Genomic DNA, 21,192 nt, shown 5'->3' with positions numbered 1-21,192 from the left:
ATAGATAAATGAGGTTGTTAACCAAAAGTGCATCACTTATTTGACAAAAGACTGGCATTTCATTTTCCATTGCACTGCAAACAACAAGTCCAGCTCTATATTCGACACCATCAACTTTAACCCAACTGGTTGGGAAGACATCTTTTGACAAGATCATATGAAGGATATGATTGCTGACCACATTCTCATCTCTTAGGGAAAATTATTTAATTGGCCCAAACTCATGTTTAAGGGTAAAGGATTCCCAATGATAAGCAATGGCCATCTGATGCTTTTTAGCCAACGATTTAGTTATGTTTTTGAAATTTAAAAACAAATCTTTGAACATCTTGTGTTTGGCCTCAAACCTCATAGACCACATATATAATAAAGGGCCAATTTACCTTATTGAAGAGGGGTAATGTATCATAAAATGATGCTTGGGTATTCGATTTTTATGTGGGTACAAGTACTTATAGTTTGTGGTGGTCAGCAATCAAGTGCTTCAAGTAAACTGTCATGCCTAAAGTGAGAGAAGGCGAAAACACAATGTTCATTATTTGAAGTAACAATAACAACAAACCATCCATAATCCATAATCCATAATCAAAAGAATAAATCCTAGAAAGCAAGTCCTCTTCAGAGATAAAGTTTTGTGTGAGATATCCTAAAAGCAATTTAGTTTTGTACTGAGCCACACCCTCTAGAAGATCATGCATTATATCGAATGAGTAGTTATTGCAAACATGAAAATACTTCAGTGTAGAATTTTTTTTCAAACCATACAGTGACCTCAATTGTGGGTTTTCCTGGAGAGACTGGCAATGCATTTCAAAGACTTCTTTTCCACGAAGGACCACCTTAGGATCATCCTCACTGTATACTGTTTGAGTATCCTGCTTTTCAATTAAACAAAGGCGACAGAAACTCCTTAATTTTCCCTACATCAATGTTATACACTGTTGTCTGCAGGAAAGTGTAAAAGCTCACAAGTGCAATATCATAGGACAAACTGAACACGAAATGTGCCTTGAAAAGTTCATCAAAAGCCCCAAGGGAGCGGTTTGCCTGGCATGGGATGAGATGCTTATCCAAGGTGATGTAGAAGGTGTCAATCTTGCTTCTGACGTCCAACGGCAAGGAGGTATGGGTGCTGATGGTGGTTGTTTCTGAGGTGCTCCTCCAAACTGCAGCATGACTAGGGTTAGAATGAACACAGAACATTAGACACAAACAATGCATTCACAGAGAAAACAACATTATAAAATGAAACGTTGACTCAGAAATATGTGAATGCCTACAAGACTTGATTTTAATCTCATTCATGTTTTGAGCAACCAACAACACATTAAAGGGGTGGTAAAACGCCTTTTTTCGAAGGCTTGATTGTGTTTGTGGGGTGCACTGTAACGTGTTCATGCTTCGTTTTTAAAAATTCACATTATTTTTCACATATTTAACCATTATTCTACACTGCTCTGTCCCTCCCTGTAAAAACGGTCGGATGATTTCCGCGTTCTATGAAGCCCCCGCCCTTCAAAATACGCAATGGGCTCAGATTGGTTAACTGGCCCAGTGTGTTGTGATTCGCTAACCGCCAAGTGCACGTTGTTCGGACACGTAACGACCCCTTATCTTTACCGGTAGTTTGTGCTTCAGTAAAGAACGGCGTCAATATTGCCATACCAGTTTGAGCCCGAATCAGACCCAGGGAATGTTAGTGGAGAAGATCGAGCAGAACCTGTTCAAGAACGGCTGTTAAAGGACGTTTCAGAAAGGTATGTTTTTTGAAGATCACTATATGACACTGTTACTTTTGTATATTTAGAACGATTGTAGCTAAATATCTGTCGCCTAAATTAATTGAAATCGTGAAATCGTGTTTTACCACCCCTTTAAAATGCCACTACCTTATGAAAGATTACAAGTCTTTCAACAGCATCACATGCACTGATTTTTGGAGACTTCAGTCCTCCTGGTGGTGGTGGAAGAAGATGTATCAGTAACAGAAGGGATGCCATTTCCTGGTCATAGACTGAAGACAAAGATTAATATGAATTAATTAACTGAAAACTTAAAATGTAATACTTTAAGTTTGATTAAGAACAGAGAGCATATTAAACATTCATCTGTTTTGTTCATGTTTAGCCTGAAATTTGTTTTCCAGATTAAACAAATTAATCTGGAAAACACCCATCTTATAGGTTGTGATGTTGCTCATTTATATATTTTTCTCATCAAAACAATACAAGTAACTATAACTGCAAATTTAGCAAATGCTCCAAAACAATTAAATCAAATACAACTTACCTCTTGCCTTGTCAAGATCACCTTCTGCTGACAGCAACAACTGACTCAACTCTGCTGTCGATGATAGACGCTTGGCTTCTTTTATGACATTTGGCCTGAAGAACGTGTCCCACTTTTGAAGCAGCCTGGTGGATATCTCGGCATCAAATAGGAGAGTGAAGTCCTGATCCACCTTTAAGAAAATATTAAACTATAAACAATACTCTCAAATTGCAAGCCATTGAAAACATGTTATTCCAAACTTACCAGCCCCTTTGTATCCAGGAATCTTGGGAAGGTAGAGAGGATATCAACACTAGAGCCTGGATCTTTAACAAGCTTCTGGCGATGCTGAAAGGTCTGTCTCATCTTCTGGAAAATTTGTGACTTGTCTGTGGCATGGTTGAGCAAAGACATGGCCTCTTTGCAAGCATCCCCATCAAGTTGATCTTCAAAATTAGTAGCCCTGTGGCATTTAGGGCCTCCTGGAGAAACATCAAGAGGGCTGTCTGGTAGCACAGATCCTTGACGAATCTTTCTTGTGGACTGTTTTCATACACCAGGCGATGTATCCTGTGTTGCTTGCAGCATCATAGAAGTGTTCCTGAAATAGACTTTTTTTAATCCTTTATCATGTACAGGCTAAAATATCAAACAATTAATTTGACATTTCAATGTCATAGAAACAGCCTGTGTCATAATATTACAAGTATGAATTAAAGTGCCATGCAAACAATAACAATGACTTACGTAGCCTTTCTTAGAATATGGATCTCTGAGGGAAGGAAACAGCATCACAATGCCATGGGCATACTGTTCTCTGACTGATTTAGTAGGGAGTTGCCTAAGAGAAAGTATCAATTTAGTTATCGTAATTTACACAATGACAATGCAGTTATTGGTGTGTAAAAAAGAAAAATATGTATCAATATTTATACAAATGTATACAAATACCCGTGTGTATCAATCATGTGAGACACCAGAATATTAATCATGTGTCTTCTTGTGGCATCTGTAAGAGTTTCTGTTTCTTGATATTCCTGTAGTACTGCTTCACCACCAGACTTGAATTTTAGCACATCTTCAACCAACTAATAAAAACATGAGAATGGTGATGCACAAATTTTTAGAAACTCACAGGGGAGAAAGTGTTAAGAGGGATAGTTCACACAGAAATAAAAATTCTGCCACTAATTACTAAGCTTTGTGCTAACCTGTTTAGCAGACAGTGCAGATGTATACTCATTTCTTTGTCTTTTGTTAGGGACCTCATCTAAGATTACAGTTGATGCACTTGAGCTGCTTGATTCAGATGTCTCAGATAGGGAGTAGTCTGAAAATTCTAAAGAATTAAAAAATATTAAAATATTTTGATGACCAGCACAAGGATCAGAAACATGAAATAGCTCATTTATCATATATTTATTCAGAGTGCTTGATGATACCTTCCTCCTTTCAAATTCAATAAAACTTACCATCATTTGAGAAAACAGTCAGCACCACATTGCCTTGTCCAACGAGGTCGCTGAATATTTCTGCATCGACTTCTGTCCCTGTTGCATCCTTGTATATAATTTTTGCATCTGGAGGCAAGCAAAATCTCTCGAAGACTGAAAAAGATGAAAAGATAAAACTGAATGTAGCCTACTTTTTACATGTAAAGAAATCTGTATACAACATTTATGTATGAAATATAGGCTACTAGAGATGTGACGGTGATAATATTCTCCCACCGGTTAATCGACTTGTGACAACACCGGTATTACCGGTTTCATCGTGGGGGTGGGGGGTGTTAGAGTGATGTATTTTTTTTTTTTTTACATGGCGTCAATTCATCATTCGTATTGAGTTTGATTGACATGCGATCTGACCAATCAAATTCCACCATTTTTGTGCGACAAAGCAGTCAGAAGAGTTATTGATTAACTTTGAACTTGGCTTTAACTGAGGCAATCTGTCACAATACATTAAAGAGCCAAAAAACGGTAGGCCTATTTTATATTTGACTGACCAAATTTGAAAGTTGAGACTTTGTTTCATATTAAATATTACCTGCTTGGTCCTGTCTTTTCCGCGCGTTGTCAGTGTCCTCTATTTTTCACTGCTTGAGATCATGTTGAGAACAATAACGCCCTATAGGGCGCGATTTCGGATTCAACCACAGTGTTTGAATGGTGGGTTCGTTATTATTCTTGAAAAACGCAAACGCTTATATTAAACATAAAACGTTTATTAAAAAGAATAAGAATACACCATGTAAGGTTACATTTCATCACTTCACGAATGGACAGCGACTCTTAAGTAGCAGGAACGCGTTCTCGCGCATTCATGTTAAGTGCATTTTTGGGAAACGCGCGTGGAATTGCGGCGTGTGACGAGCGTAACCTTGCACATAGAGAACGCTCTTAAGAGCTTAGATACATCGTTATCGGGAAACCCGGAATCTCCGCACTAGCCTAACTGAAAACTATGAAAGCCGTGTGACCGGCCAACCGGTGAAAAAATACATTAAAGAAACTATTCCCTCTGATTTTGTTTCATTAATAAATTTTGACTAATCGCAGCAGTCTCGCATTCGTTTAGAGCTCGTGTGAATTTAACGAACAACCTCGTTCCAACAGGAAACGCCACATGAATTTCACTGCGATTTATGAGTTTTTCTTTTGCGTGAAAAGTTCGCCGGAGATGTGTTAAAAGATTCATTCATGCACACGAGAGTGCATTCATGATTATTAGGCTACCGGTATACCAATCCTTGTTCAAGGGCGAAAAGAGAACTCGATACTGACGCGCGTCTTTTTCGTGTGTGTGTGCAGGGACGGACTGACAATCTGTGCGTTCTGGAAAAGTCCAGAACGGCCGTCCAACCGAGGGCCGTCGGCACAAAAAAAAAAGTCTAATAAAGCAATATGAACAGCCAACAGCAGGGGCACTAATACGATCACTCATATGCTACGTGTAAAAAAAAAGAGTCGGCCTACTAGCCACTGACTTAATAGTTTTATAAGGCTTACCTAGCTATTGCACTTTTAAATTTGCTTACATTATATTTGAATAGTTATAAGTTATAGTAGGCTATACAGCAGTTGCGTCTGATAAACATCAAATGGGAAACGCTCAAAAAGCGGAACGAAACTTGTTTGATCTGTGCGCGGCCAAAGCAAGCAGGGCTGATCTCGATAACGCGAACATTATTACACAGAGCTGCGCGATCCACTGAGAAGCATTTCAATTCAGCGCAGAATTCTCTATTATAAACCCACAGATGACTATGTGATTCAAGTTAGTTAAAAGACAGATGAAACAGAGCAAAAAATAGGCGAAACAACAAACCAGTTAGAAAACATTTCACTCCACAACTTTACTGTAGTAAAACTGTAGTAAAACAAACTTTTTTTTTGGCAGAAATGTGCCTGTATATATTTATATTAAAAATGCTTTTATATGCTTTTAGTCATGTTATTAAAGTTATTAAGTTGTTATTAAACGTAATGTTATTAAATGTAATGCAGTAATGTTTTTGTTTAGAAGTTATGGCAGTTTATTTATTTTGCATTTATATTAATACTAAATATTTGTTTTTGATAACACATACTATAGGTTTATAGAGAATTAAAAATCAATATATATTTTCATAATTTTTCAGGAATTGTTTAAAACTGTCTGAACCAGAACCAGATCTCAAAATATTTTATTATTTCGCATATTATGGTGAAAAGTAAAAAAAAAAAAAAAAAAAGTTAAAGGTAAAGTTGCACCATGTTATATGTATAATAAATATTTTTGAGTATAACAAACAAGTAGCCCTTCTAGATTATTGTATCCCTTGAGGTAGCCCACAAAAAGGTTGGAGACCCCTGGTATATAGTAACTATATGTTTTATAATTACAAGTTTGTGTAATTTGGAGTTTCTGTGGGCAGTGACATTTCATTATTTGTATTTTATTTTCAATGCAGATGTAATGGCATTGTACACATTTTTTGTTTTTATTTGAAGGCTGAGGCTTCATTAATAAACACAACCCCAATTATCATGATTGATTTTGAGATGTTACTTGCTTGTCTGATAGGCTACAGTATGTGGCATAGTATCAGGACATCCTGGCTATAGTGTCTGTAGCGCACGGCTAGGGGCGAATGGCCGGATGATGGGCCTATTTGGGAGAAAGTCCAGGGCTGTTTTTTAGCCCCAGTCCGTCCCTGTGTGTGTGTGTGTGTGTGTATGTATGTGTGCGTGTGTAATAGGCAGGACTTACAGCGCGGTCTCTTGTTTTGTCGCGCTTGAATGGTTGAGCATGATCATACAACGCTAGTCAACTGGTGACAGAAAATATGGATACTGCGTAATTGCTTTAAAAAAATTTTTTTGCGGTGCTGCGGTGGGCAAGTGATGAAACCGGTGTTGCGACTGAACACCGTGTAACACCGGTAACACCGACTATCGCGCCAAGCCTATAGGCTACCATATCCTCCTGAGACCCAGAAAAAATATATTTTTTTTAATTTAGTTTTTTTCCATGTCATCACACTGTTTAGAGCACAATAAACAAATGGTAAAAAAACATTTTTGAAAAGTAATATTTTATTCATACGTTATGCTATGTCCTCTGTAGTGGACGCCAGGACTAAGTTGTTTAAAAAATAAAATGACATGAAATCATATGTATAGGCAAAAACAATGGGATTTTTTTTTTTCAATCACCAATAAATTTTGGGGTTTCAGGATTTTTTCAACCAAAATTTGTATAAAGATTATTCTCAACTATGTTATGAAAGAAATAACGGAATGAATTGATACACCATTTTACTTTATGCAATATGTGGGTAAAATGGCCATAAATTAATATTCCCATTCAATGCAATGTATCTATACACTGTATCTAATTTGCACATTAATGTGTTCTTGGAGCAACATTTAATGAAAAAAGAAGTGTAATAATTGGAGTAATAATTGGCAACATTTTAATAATAATATCTAATATTTCATAGGAATATTGATGTATAGTTTATTTCCATATTCACTTGTTGTGTCTCACAAAATGCCTGATAAACATGATTTAAGTCCTGATGTCCTCTACAGTGGACATGTATGAAATCAATGCCCTGTTCTGTAACAGAAAGTTTTTTTTTTATTTGAAACCCCTTAACATTTTCCTGAGATGTTGTTTTATGAAATACAATTTGAAAAGTAGTCCAATTTAAATTATAATTACAATATATTATCATATTTCCATAAGAATGGTACATTTGATCACTAAATTAATGTCAGACATGTTTAAAGACTAAGGAGAAGTTGTTTTCATGGTGAAACCTCCAAACATTTGGTATCTCTGAAAAGCCCTGAATGTGCTCTTTACAGGACACCCAGGTTGTGTCATGTGACATGTATGATGTCAGAGAAATTCACTAAAATATAATGTCCACTACAGTGGACAAAAGTCTATTCTTGGGTCCCAGGAGGATAAGTGAAATAAAACATACCTTTTAGATGAAATAGCATGAAGTCAAATACTTCAATTAGAGCTGAAACAACTAATCGATTTAATCGATTAAAATCGATTCATAATCATTACTTTAACCGGTTCTTTGTGGCAAGCTTTATGCGTGCGGTCATAACGCTTATTATCCTGTAGGCTATAGCCTATTTAAAGCGGCGATTTGTCCACGAATGGCTTAAATGAACAACTACTAGTCGAAAATTAGTCGGAGGCAGCCCTTATTCCACATATTTTCGAACCAGCAGGCCATTCTGGGTTGAGCGAGCGACCCTACGGAATGAACGAGCGGAGCGGAATATTCAGAAATGCGCTCTCCACTCACGAGCTCTGATCGGAACAAACCCGAACTGTCTGCTGAACTTGCGCAGAAACATCAAAATAGACATAGCCAGCTTTTTAAAATTGTTTTTAAAACTAAACATTTAGACTATTTTAGTACAAATTATGAGCTTATTAACGATTTTTTTAATAATTCTTGACAAAATTAGAATATATTAATTATTATTTTTTGGGTGGGCCTGTTGAAAAGTGGGTGGGCCTAGGCCCGTCAGGCCCACCCATGACGCCGTGCCTGGATTACACTGAGTGGAGCGGGTGACCGGTCTAAGACGGCGGCCCCACGGCTCGACCGCGCCAGTAGGTAGTAGCGGTCAATAGGGCGTCTATCTCTATATACCCCTTTTCCACCAAAAAAGAACTGGTTCGGAACTGGTGCTGGTTCAAAGTTGGTTCAACTTGCGAACCTTCTCAGAACCTGTTTGTTTTTCCACTGACTAGAGAGCCCAGCGAACGACGTCGTTATATCACTGTGTACGTTGCCATAGGCTACGTCTTAGCTTTCCTAGAAAGGCTTGCGCCAAATTCAAACATAACAATTACAATGTTGGACTACATTGTCTTTCTGCAAATGTTTCTCCTTGCCTCGCGATCCTATATTGGGGTCAGAAGAAGACGTTTAGAACACATTTGTGCTGCTCGTCTGGATTACTATAGACGGAGATTATGCTCGAGAAGAAGTTCGACAATAACCCCACCCCCCGACGTAAGCATGACGTGGTTAAAGAACGGTTCTAGTCCAGCAAAGAGTTGGTGCCGCGCTGTGGGGTGCTTCTCATTTCTTATTTGTGCATCCTCGTTTCCTTTCCTCGCTTCCTTTCCTCGCGTCTCAGCTCCGCCCCCTGTAGGATGCGAGGGAAGGCTGCAAGGAAAAGACGCGAGGATGGAGGATTCGAATGTAACTTTTTTTTATACATTGGAATACTTGATCACTCAAGCGTCACTTCATCGCGTCATCAGCAGCGCTCAAAGGATCTGCCCTTATGTTGTTGAAGTTTGTTTATTTAAGAAATTCATAATAAATAATAATAAAGCAAGATACCCTGTTGAAATATGTGAGATGTGTGGTTTATATAAACTGCAAAGGTAAAGTATAAATTAAAATGATTGTGACCGATGTGAAGGGGGAGGAGAATTTAGACGTGCGTCACGTTTAAGTCGATAAAACTCTTCCGCATAGGATACACCTGTGTATCCTCGCTCATGACTCCTCAGGAAGCCTCCTAACTCCTCGATCCTCGACTCCTCGCGGTGCAATTAGAGAATTGAGATGTCCTTCAAGATGGCTGAGCTCGATCGGTTTCCGGGTCATAGGATGGAGGACGGAGGAGCGAGGAGACGAGGAGGGATATTGAGAAGCACCCGTGGTGAATAATATGGTTACTCGGTGAATTGGGTCCGGGCGTAGGACCCAAACAATCCGATTGGCTCAAAGCCCGTTTTATGGGTAATCGCTTTAGTGCCTGGTTACAAATCATACAAAATCACTTTATTATAGAAGACGTTTGTACTACGTTATAACGAATCATTAATGTATTTAATGTATTTTAAATTATACGGTTCATATACTAGTATTTAACCGAAGCTATAGATTGTGAAATTAAACATTTCTCGTTGGTAGTGTTTTTTAGTTAGCTTAGATAATAGCATAGCATACAGCTAACGTTATCCGATGATTGTGAGTGCTATGAGCTTTTCCTGAGCTTATACTGCACTGATACTGCCTTACCATATTAACAGCCATTCGTAATGCAATTATAATTATGTAATTATTTTTTACACTTTTATTTATTAAAATATTCTTAAAATAATGCTTATTTGTGTATATTACTATTTTTCGTATTAACAGTTTAGACATTTAAATAAATTACAGAATGCTAGCTATGTGTTGTGGGTTATAAATATTAAATATAAAATCTAGCCTTGACTAAAGAACAGTATAATAAAATTATGGAATCACAATTTTTAATGTAATTAATCAAACCCCTTAATTCATATAATAATCTTCTATTTGAAAGAAATAACATTTTTAAAGTATGTTTTGTGACAAAGTTATTTGTCATTAAGCAATGGGGCATAAAATGCTTTTTTATTACAAGCATGTCATTTGTGTACTAATGCATATGATTTATGTCATAATTAATTCTTAATACAGAACATCATACAACACAATAACATTTAATGTAATAAAATGAGAGAACCAAAACTTATATAAAAATTTAATTAAATTACACAATACAATACATAATGAATTCAACTGAATTATGAAATGTAATATATTACATTTTTATTAACACAAAACTACAAGCAAAATGCACATTGTTTTAGGACATTTATAGAGCTTTTTAAAATACACAACACAAAGCAGCTTTAAACAAACATACTCTAGTATGTATTTACTTTCCTAAACACTTTTGTGATAGTCCTCTGGCTATACATTGTGGAGATTTAAAAACAATTAATGTTGAGTTAGCTGTGTTAAAATATTTAATGAACTGTAAGGTTAAAGTTTTTTGAGAGCTAATGAGACACAAATAGATGCAGTGTCTTTTGCTGTATGTAAAGTCAGATCTTTAGTTTGAAGTAAATTCATGTTGTATGTGCAGTCAATTCTTTGTGGAACCATCCTAAGGCCTAGATGATGCAGTCAGTCAGTTTCCCCTTTAGATGGTGCGGTCGTGACCTGGTAGGTGAGGAGGCTGGACTAGGTGTCATGGACTGACTTGAGGAACTCTGTAAAAACACACAAACAACATGTCACATGCAACTGTACACTTGCAGTCTTTAGTGCTATGGAACATCACTCACTGTTTTTGCTTTGATATGCAAACTCAAAGGTGCAACGCAGCAGCAGACGTAGTTAGCCCGTTGAACCTGGGTGTCATGGATGGACTGACTGGAGGAACTCTGTAAAAACACACAAACAACACGTCACATGCAACTGTACACTTGCAGTCTTTAGTGCTATGGAACATCACTCACTGTTTTTGCTTTGATATGCAAACTCAAAGGTGCAACGCAGCTTCAGACGTAGTTAGCTCGTTGAACCTGGGTGTCATGGATGGACTGACTCGAGGAACTCTGTAAAAACACACAAACAACACGTCACATGCAACTGTACACTTGCAGTCTTTAGTGCTATGGAACATCACTCACTGTTTTTGCTTTGATATGCAAACTCAAAGGTGCAACGCAGCAGCAGACGTAGTTAGCCCGTTGAACCTGGGTGTCATGGATGGACTGACTGGAGGAACTCTGTAAAAACACACAAACAACACGTCACATGCAACTGTACACTTGCAGTCTTTAGTGCTATGGAACATCACTCACTGTTTTTGCTTTGATATGCAAACTCAAAGGTGCAACGCAGCAGCAGACGTAGTTAGCCCGTTGAACCTGGGTGTCATGGATGGGCTGACTTGAGGAACTCTGTAAAAACACACAAACAACACGTCACATGCAACTGTACACTTGCAGTCTTTAGTGCTATGGAACATCACTCACTGTTTTTGCTTTGATATGCAAACTCAAAGGTGCAACGCAGCTTCAGACGTAGTTAGCTCGTTGAACCTGGGTGTCATGGATGGGCTGACTTGAGGAACTCTGTAAAAACACACAAACAACACGTCACATGCAACTGTACACTTGCAGTCTTTAGTGCTATGGAACATCACTCACTGTTTTTGCTTTGATATGCAAACTCAAAGGTGCAACGCAGCTTCAGACGTAGTTAGCCCGTTGAACCTGGGTGTCATGGATGGACTGACTGGAGGAACTCTGTAAAAACACACAAACAACACGTCACATGCAACTGTACACTTGCAGTCTTTAGTGCTATGGAACATCACTCACTGTTTTTGCTTTGATATGCAAACTCAAAGGTGCAACGCAGCTTCAGACGTAGTTAGCTCGTTGAACCTGAGTGTCATGGATGGGCTGACTTGAGGAACTCTGTAAAAACACACAAACAACATGTCACATGCAACTGTACACTTGCAGTCCTTAGTGCTATGGAACATCACTCACTGTTTTTGCTTTGATATGCAAACTCAAAGGTGCAACGCAGCTTCAGACGTAGTTAGCTCGTTGAACCTGGGATGTTGTGACATTAAAAGGCCATTTTAATGACACACTCCACAAGATAAGATATATCAGCCCAAAAGTGACTGAAACCTTCCGTTCGTCTCAGTATTATAAGGCTGATCTGTACAACAAAAGATAAAAAAAGTAATTACTTAATGTTAGTTTAATGAGTTAGTTAACCAAAACATAAAAATCAGCCATCAGTTTCTCCCAACATATTATCAAATGATACCAGAGTGAGAAAATGTGTTTTTTTGGTGATATAAAAAATTCGAGTACTTATTTGTACCAACACGATCCCATAAAATGCTTACCTCAGGAATCAATTCACACATTAAAAGGTCAAAATGTTCAATTTTTTTGTCCTTCTTTTGCTCAAACACAATGTTGTCAATGTGTCCTAAAAGTTCCTCGGCATGTGCTGACAAGGCTGGATGAAAGCTCTTAGGTTTTGCCATTTTCCCAGTCTTCATTTGCCACCATTTGTTCCACGTGGGTTTCACCGAGCCTTTCACAATTCCTTGAAACAACTCCTGAAAAAAATATTGCGTATAGCAAACAATATCTAGCCATTTTAAATTTTGTAAAGTCTTATATGTACCTGAATTTCAGCATCACTGACAAGAGAACAAATTCCTTTTTTTTCCACCTCCTCGACTGTCCTAATTTTTAAAAATCATCGATTTACTTGATTTATTAAACTTTTAAGTTGATTTATATGAATGAGGACACTCATTTTACACATACCTTTTATATGTCATATGCTGAACAGCATATGCTGCCAGTGATGATGCGTGATATCTTCTCAGATGCCAAAGATCTTCTCCCTGTATCACCTCGTTTTTCATAGAGGCCCATTTGTCCCTCACTTCCATTTCTGCCATCTAATGTAATAAAAACAGTTGTTAAACTAATGTAGATAAAAATAAAATAAATAAATAAAAGCATTTTTTAACTTACTGTACAAACCAAAACCCCACAGTTGTTAGAGTCAGCCAGCCTCCACTGTTCTGGGTACTCAACAGTCCATTTTCCCAAGTCCCAAGTATTTCGGAAGGCGTTGCTTTTGTACAAAAGAAAAAAGAAATTAATACATGTACATTAGTAAATAAAGATCACAATTTTAACATTTATATGGCACATAATACCATAGTATAGCCAGGTCCATCGCAGAAATTGACTTGTAGTTGCCAGTGGGGGCAACTACAATACGATTCGAGTTGTCCTCATGAGTGTAATACATGTACATTAGTAAATAAAGATCACAATTTTAACATTTATATGGCACATAATACCATAGTATAGCCAGGTCCATCGCAGAAATTGACTTGTAGTTGCCAGTGGGGGGGGACTTGTAGTTGCTACGATTATTCGTAAACTCGAATACGATTCAGCAAACCATCCAAGACCTTTACAACATAAACAGAAACCGCTTTAACCAGAGTAACAACTGTTGAGTAAAAATGTATTTTTTTATCCACACATACCCACAAAATGAAGTGGTTTCCCTTTTCGGGGCTCTGTCCACCAACAATTCTTGGAATAAGGACTGTGTCATTCTCATCAAGGTCCTTTAAAATATTTTTAAGTAAATAAGTAAGTAAATGTGTCCCCTGCCACTGAAATTTAATTAATAGATTTTCATTTACCCTCAGACAAGAAATGTGACTGTCATCCACATGTTTCTTGATAGTGAAGGATCGCCACCAGAGAACGAACGTGTGCACCTGTAAAGCAGTTCCACCATGTGCTTTACAGAGCTGTGCAATCCTTGTGTCAAGAATCTAAAAGAAATAGTAGATTTCAATAAAATGTTGTTGAATAATATAAGTAGTACATATAGGAGGTTCGTGTACAAATGACCATACAAATAAGCTGCCATTGGACGCATATGGAGGGCTCGCTTGAGTCCCAAAATTTCTCCAATCATGCATTCAAGTCTATGTCTCAGCACCCTCTAACAGAATCCACGGTTTCGAGAATATCCGATAAACTTTATTTTTCGACCCAAAAAAACTATAAGGCCTCTACCCCTGTCGTTTTTTTTGGTCGAAAAATAAAGTTTATCTGATCTTCTTGAAACTCTGGATTCGGATAGAGGGTGCTGAGGCGCAGACAGGAGTGCATGATTGGAGGCTCTAGAGCCTTCCAGAGCTGAGATATGGAGATTCCACAAAGCATTTATTCCATTGGGGCAGACAGTGAAATTTGGGGATAAAATTTGGCCCTTTTTGCAGCTTTTTGTTTAACCGTTTTCTGGAAACCGGGACTAATTAGAGCTATTACAAATATGTTTCAAAAAATGTTATCAAATTAAAATTCTAACGTCGTCATTCAGCCATGGGAAACTTTTCTTCTGTGGACACAGTGTCTCGAAATCTTCAACTGTGGCCTGGCATCTCAGAAGCTGAATGAGTGGACGCTTTCTGTTGGTTTCCTCACTCAAAATTCTCATATACATTTCCTAGAAAAAAAAATGCTTTGTAATTGTCTTACATATATAATATTATATATTATATAACAGACTTCCATTTATTTGACATCTTACCTCTTCTAGCTCCAAGATGTGAAAGCGATCCACTGAAAACTGATTTTTTTTTTCAATTTCTGTAAACACGTTTGGATCAGTCACAAATCTTTTGTCAAAGTTACTTATTCAACTTTTTTAAAAGCAAATCAAATAAAGCATACCTGTGCGTGATGCATCACCTCCTGCCATGTCTGTCTTTAGGCAGTAAGAATCATGGTCATCATGAATATTCACTGAAAAAGGTTGTATATGTAATATTTTAAATTTGCCATAAACATTTACTTCAAAAAGTGGACCATCTACTGTAATGTACTGCCTTTCTCACCATTCAGGTTAATGTCACGCCGCAGGAATGGTTTGAGTTGGGACACATTGGTTTTCTGGCGGAGAATGTTGCCCGATTTGTCTGTAAGTGTAGCAACCCCTTTTTCGGTAATGTCTTTGACAAAACGTATTAATTGTGCAGTCAATCGATCTAAAAAATTAACTAGATTAATTACACTTTTGTTCTGATTAATTGCGATTGATCGCAATCATAAACACTCAAGTTTCAGTAACACTTTATAATAACGTTCAGTTGTAAGTCATTTATAAGTGATTAGTAAATGATTAACTAATCATTTACAAAACATGAATATGTGTTTCATACGTGATCAATAAATAATGTTATTTTTTTTGTATGTAGCAATTAGAGGGTGCAGAAAGTGTTGTAAATGCCTTGAATACACATACAGATCATTTGTAACAGGTAAGTGTAACACAGCTGTCTTTTGTAGTGTGTAGTGTAGTGTGTACTGCAGTGTTAGTGCTGACTGGTGAGGGTATAGACAGCTGTCTTCTGTAGTGTGTAGTGTAGTGTAGTGTGTACTGCAGTGTAAGTGCTGACTGGTGAGGGTATAGACAGCTGTCTTCTGTAGTGTGTAGTGTAGTGTGTAATGCAGTGTAAGTGCTGACTGGTGAGGGTATAGACAGCTGTCTTCTGTAGTGTGTAGTGTGTAGTGTAGTGTGTACTGCAGTGTAAGTGCTGACTGGTGAGGATATAGACAGTTATCTTCTGTAGTGTGTAGTGTGTAGTGTAGTGTGTGCTGCAGTGTAAGTGCTGACTGGTGAGGGTATAGACAGCTGTCTTCTCTGAAACATATGGAGTCTTTTAACCACTGTTCACCTGATGTGAGCAAAACATATAAAAAATGTAACAATGAAAATTTATGAAACGCATATTCATGTTTTGTAAATGATTAGTTAATCATTAAACAATCAATTGTAAATGACTTATAACTGAATCTACACAACATACATAAATAATGAACATATCACTTATTAATCATTTATGAATGTTTCATAAATAATTAGTTAATCATTTACTAATCACTTGTAAATGACTTGTAACGAAATTTACAAAACATACATAAAATGTTAGTATATCACTTGCTAATAATTTATGAATGTTTTGTAAATTATTAGTTCATCATTAACTAACCACTTATTAATGACTTACAACTGAACTTTATTATACAGTGTTACCCAAGTTTCTTTACGTTTTTACTATATTTCACATTTAATCTCCAGATTAACGTAGAAACAACATAAAATAACGAAATAAAGACATTATATGTTAAATACTTGTTCAATGAAATTTTTTCATAGAAATGAAGACCAGTATCACTGATACTAATACAGCTACTGATGTCTTGATAAATATGGGAAATACAAAGAAATTGAATAAAGCGATCAAACACGCTGCACTTCATAATTTATAAATAAATGAATCCTTTTTAAAGCTACAAAGGTTCTTTAGTTAGGAGCTGTGAGTAATTTTCTCTGTTCCCATTGTTATTTGATTGACCTCGAGTGAGACAGCTATATTGGGTGCTGTCCCTTTAAGACCTGCGTTGCCGGTGCGCGTCTGTCAGGACACGTGTGTGTCTTTTCGCGCTCGAATGTTTTAAAACCATTTGCTTTAATAGCATGATCAATGTAACGCTAGCTAAAGGATGACAGAAAAAAAATAACTTGGATAGCACGAGTTATTAATATATATATATATATATATATATATATATATATATATATATATATATATATATATATATATATATATATATATATTAATATATTCAATGCAACTGTGCTCAAGTGCTCAAACTGGTTTTGATGTATTTATGCAAGTGCCTATAACGTTAACGTTACACGAGCTGAGGCCTTTAATTTTTAATTCTTCATTCGGAAACAAAGACTTTCGTCCAAATTGTATTAGGCCTATAACATTGCAAATAGTTTTTCCGAAAGAAAAGCATGCTCATGCAAGAATTATGAACTTAGTTTTAAGTATCTATAACGGTAAAAAAATTATTACAGGCCGATAATTGCGCTAATATTAAAATATAACTACAATTAAACATTATTAAAATACACAGGGTGATGGATATACTTACTGAGATGTTGAATGATGAGGGGGAAAAAAACAATAATTAATATGAAGTTAAATTGATAATTAAATTGTATTTTTGAAATAAGTAAGGTAAATGTATTGGTTGCAGAGATGAAATTGTCCAGAGATGTTTGGTCACAGAGATGAAACTGTCCAGAGAGATGCTCAGATGTCCAAAGACGAAATTTTCGCAGAGATACTTGGTAGAATTTCTGACGAAAGGGACCTGTGAAACATGACAATCGTATATATAGTCCCGCATTTAAAAAAAAGAAGTGATGAGGCATTCTCATTGGTCATTTTCAAGTGTCTGTAAAAATGACAATATTTTATTGATGAGTCGTGTTAAATTGTTTTAAAAAACCTGTGTAACATATATATATTGCCCTTTCGATGTGTGCAAAAATATTGTAGATGGTAAAAAAACGTTATCTCTAATAGTTTTTTTTTTTGTAATGTACAAACGGCATGGCAATATCATCTTTGCATTAGAATATACAGAACAGGTGCATAAAAGAAATACAGATACAACAAGAAAAATTATAATCATAGTATTACAGTTTTTCTTGATTGCTTAAACACATTTCTTGAAACTATGCCTCGTATTCTCAAAACTATAAACACAAATCCATAACGTCTCACCCAATCTGATTGATGTGTGTTAAACTCCTAGTGTTTCCACCTGGGTAATTGTGTGCTAACTGAGCTGAAGCTGTGCTGACTTGAGTGAACAATATTGAAGTGCTAGTTTCTAAATGACAACATGGTCTAAGCAATGAGAAATGAAGGGATTTGTGTGTAGAGTTCTGCAGTGACAGTTCAACAAATCTGACTCGTGTCAAAACAGGGAATAGTGTTTATAATTTAGTGAAATGGGTGTGCTTTTTGATAAATGGCGTTATGGTTTTGAAATTTTAGTTCAAAAGCCTGGTTATAGTGATTAAGCAATCGAGAAAAACTGTAAACAAAAAAGATGGAAAGGTTAAAGGGGCTTGGTTGTGTTTTTGTTTTGTAAATCATATTCTTTAATGCAAACACTATTTATTGCATTCTTCTTTTTCATTACTTTAAGGGCTTTTATATAAGACCTAAACTCATTAAGAAGTTGTCTCTCATTTACAACTCTTCTCATTTATAACTCATTTATAAGTAAAGTAATATATTACAAGTAACATGCATTACATAATACAAGTCACATACATTATAATCACATTACATTCTAATAATACCAAATACATTTAATTACAGTAAAAAAAAAAATTCACTGCAGATTAAGTATTTTCGAAAACAATAGTCACAGTATAAGTATGAATTGTAGCTGAAATGTAGCCATTGATGCATGAGGTCCACTATAGTGGACAGATGATTAATCAGATTTCTCTCCCAATCTATAAAACTCCAACTCGTCAATTAATGTTAGAGGCTGAAAATGTAAGTTTTAGGGTTAGGGTTAGGGAATATTTTTGCCTTCGCTCTACAGATCGGCGCTTTCGGTATGTCCTTAGCACCAAGTGTCATCCCAAAATTCCATCGTCCGCGAAACCACTATTTTGCACAGTGTAACAAATGCTTCGTGGGATCTCCATATCTCAGCTCAGGAGAGGTGTAGAGAACAAGGAGTTGCACTCCTCTCTATGCCTCATCACCCTCAATCCGAATCCAGAGTTTCAAGAAGATCCGAGAAACTTTATGTTTCGACCCAAAAAACCCCACAGGGGTAGAGTTTTTTTGGGTCGAAAAATAAAGTTTCTCGGATCTTCTTGAAACCTTGGATTCTGATAGAGGGCGATGAGGCGTAGAGAGGAGTGCAAGTCCTGCCTCTCTACACCTCTCCTGAGCTGAGATATGGAGATCCCTTTTTAAATATGTACAAATAACTTTTTAACATATGCTTTTCTGGTAACAGGGCTGACACAATGAGCATGTCTCTGTCTTTCAGATATTACATAAACTCAAAGAAAAGAAGTGAACACTTGTCTTCTACCATCAAAGGCAGATGATGCAAGCCGAAGTAGAAAAATCATAATGAGGGACATGCCAGTTTCAACATTTCTGCAAGATGCTTTGCACAAAAATGGGATTAAAATCCTTTAAAAACAAAAGAAACAGAAATTAATTTATTCTTATATTCTTATATTATGGAAACTAAATTATAAAATATTTTATTTGTTTTATGGTTTATTAAGATTTACAGAGCTTTTTTCCCCCTAAGAGACACAAAATGGCACGTTTACATATAATGACCCAACTGTGATAGGACTCATTAGATATTGCTTGATGCTGCAATATTTGTTTTACCTACAAGAGTCTCCTAGGACAGAAGGAATGGGTGGATATTCCAGAGCAACTTGGCATTTCTGACTGACCATTTGCCATCTTGGTTTGGAGGGGAAAAAAAATTGAAACACAACGGCTTGCCACTTGGTTTAAATTTATATAGGATGATGCACCAGGGTGGGTCCACTGAAGAGGATGATGTGCAACTATGCCATCAAAACCCGTGCAAATTTAAGATTTTTTTTTATAGCTGTCCACTGTAGTGACCACTATGCATGAAAGGGTTAATCTGTATACAACAGCGATTAATCTTGCAAAGTACGTTTTGGTGTTACTGCTATCATTATGTTAGTAATTCATTAAGTTAACTATAAAGTGTCGCTATGTTGTGAGAAGGTATTCCTTTGCAGAGATCCCAACCCTAACTAAGCATTTAACAAACAGAAAAAGTTGTGACATCTCATTGCCAGATGTTCTCCAGTCCTAAAAGTAAAACAAAAACACAAACAATCTGTATTTAAAAGATCTTTTAGAAAGTCATGGTCTCTTCTGAGCCTTTGTCAGTGATACTCTGAAATACTTCCCATCCCATACATGAAAAAAATACATGCCATGTTGGTGATATCATTATATATATATATATATATATATATATATATATATATATATATATATATATATATATATATATATATATATATATATATATATATATATATAAATATTCTTACATAGGCTATATAAAATAAAATTACACAACCCTGTCTCTTTTTGTTAAATTTCAGTTTTATTGATCAATAATAGCAATTATGAAAGTATAAGTAGCCATACAAGTCAAGAAATAAAGTAATTAAACGATTCAGTCAAACATAAGTCAGCAGGCTACAACGTTAAAGATAAATAGCCTAAATAATTTAACGTTATATAAAGTTATGAAACTAAAACTTTGCCCTCAGCCAAAACGATTTGCCAGGGAACAAATTATAGATTAATGATATCAAAGATCGTCCCACAAGACGAATTATATCTCATGTTTAACCACTCCACTAGACTAGAGAGCAGCAGCAGCTCTAGCCGAGGTAAGGCTGTTCTCGGCGGGGTACATGAGCGCTGAGCGCCCGGTGATCGCTGGATCTCACATCTCCGAAAACGTCAGATCAAAATTTTAAATAGGCGCTATCTGTATAAACAAACAACATATTTGAGATTGAAACAACTACATTATCGACTGAAAAACTCTTAAAACTACATTTCGTGACACATTAACAGTAGTATTTTTAAATTTCGCGGTCTTTCTCCTGCTATTGACGCAACTTGAGATTTTAAATATTAGCTATAGAATATACACAATTTACATGTACAATATAAAATTTAATTTAATATACCTTGCATATAGCGTCTCTCTGAAGACCAGCGGGATTTAGCATTCATAAAGCTACCACATAATAACACTAAAACAGCTCACGTTAGCTACAAGTTATCGCGAGAACAGATTTAGACCAGGCATACTACTGGCATACTAATGGGGTCCTCAGCCCGGACCCAATTCACCGAGTAACCATATTATTTGCCACACCGCTTTGGAACCAATTTTCCTGGCCGAGAACCGGTTCTTTGGCTGTCGAAACACAAAGAACTGGTTCGCGAGTAGGCACCGGCTCCGAACCGGCACCAGCACTGCCTTGGTGGAAAAGGGGTATATGATGTCTATGAATGAGCCACCGGAGGTTTTACTCAGCCAGTACAGCAGGAGAAGTAGCGAATAGCC

General features: G+C 36.5%; 3 protein-coding genes and 1 long non-coding RNA gene across 6 annotated transcripts; all 4 read right to left on the bottom strand.

Moving 5' to 3' along the window:
• Positions 1-1,090: 1,090 nt before the first annotated feature.
• LOC311089506 (uncharacterized protein) lies at positions 1,091-2,797 on the bottom strand (the record flags this gene model as incomplete). Its single annotated transcript, XM_084124228.1, has 4 exons — positions 2,536-2,797; positions 2,290-2,461; positions 1,890-2,014; positions 1,091-1,177 (listed from the first exon to the last, which is right to left on the bottom strand). The coding sequence occupies exons 1-4, from the start codon at positions 2,683-2,685 to the stop codon at positions 1,091-1,093; spliced, it is 534 nt and encodes a 177-aa protein (XP_083980354.1). The 5' UTR covers positions 2,686-2,797.
• A 7,675-nt stretch (positions 2,798-10,472) lies between these two features.
• Positions 10,473-11,997, bottom strand: LOC311090131. 3 transcript variants are annotated; one of them, XR_014607843.1, is made up of 5 exons: positions 11,434-11,997; positions 11,260-11,358; positions 11,086-11,184; positions 10,912-11,010; positions 10,473-10,836 (listed from the first exon to the last, which is right to left on the bottom strand). It is a non-coding gene; the product is annotated as an uncharacterized lncRNA (long non-coding RNA). The 3 variants fall into 3 exon arrangements; XR_014607845.1 differs by lacking the exon at positions 10,912-11,010 and having other exon boundaries at positions 11,434-11,706; positions 11,782-11,997; XR_014607844.1 differs by lacking the exon at positions 10,912-11,010.
• Positions 11,998-12,050: 53 nt separating this feature from the next.
• Positions 12,051-13,181, bottom strand: LOC311090122 (uncharacterized protein). Its single transcript, XM_084125266.1, has 4 exons — positions 12,934-13,181; positions 12,788-12,848; positions 12,501-12,719; positions 12,051-12,307 (listed from the first exon to the last, which is right to left on the bottom strand). Exons 1-4 carry the CDS (start codon positions 13,068-13,070, stop codon positions 12,212-12,214), a joined length of 513 nt encoding a protein of 170 aa, XP_083981392.1. The 5' UTR covers positions 13,071-13,181; the 3' UTR covers positions 12,051-12,211.
• A 372-nt stretch (positions 13,182-13,553) lies between these two features.
• Positions 13,554-15,162, bottom strand: LOC311089505 (uncharacterized protein; the record flags this gene model as incomplete). Its single annotated transcript, XM_084124227.1, has 6 exons — positions 15,042-15,162; positions 14,878-14,949; positions 14,513-14,793; positions 13,836-13,970; positions 13,674-13,757; positions 13,554-13,595 (listed from the first exon to the last, which is right to left on the bottom strand). Exons 3-6 carry the CDS (start codon positions 14,645-14,647, stop codon positions 13,554-13,556), a joined length of 396 nt encoding a protein of 131 aa, XP_083980353.1. The 5' UTR covers positions 14,648-14,793; positions 14,878-14,949; positions 15,042-15,162.
• Between the last annotated feature and the right edge of the window lie 6,030 nt (positions 15,163-21,192).

Source organism: Abramis brama (genome assembly GCF_963993115.1).
Source record: "Abramis brama genome assembly, chromosome: 9".
In the NCBI taxonomy this organism is placed as follows: Eukaryota; Metazoa; Chordata; class Actinopteri; order Cypriniformes; family Leuciscidae; genus Abramis; species Abramis brama.
The sequence above is the reverse complement of the archived record's forward strand: the minus strand, read 5'-3'. Positions and strand labels throughout refer to the sequence as shown.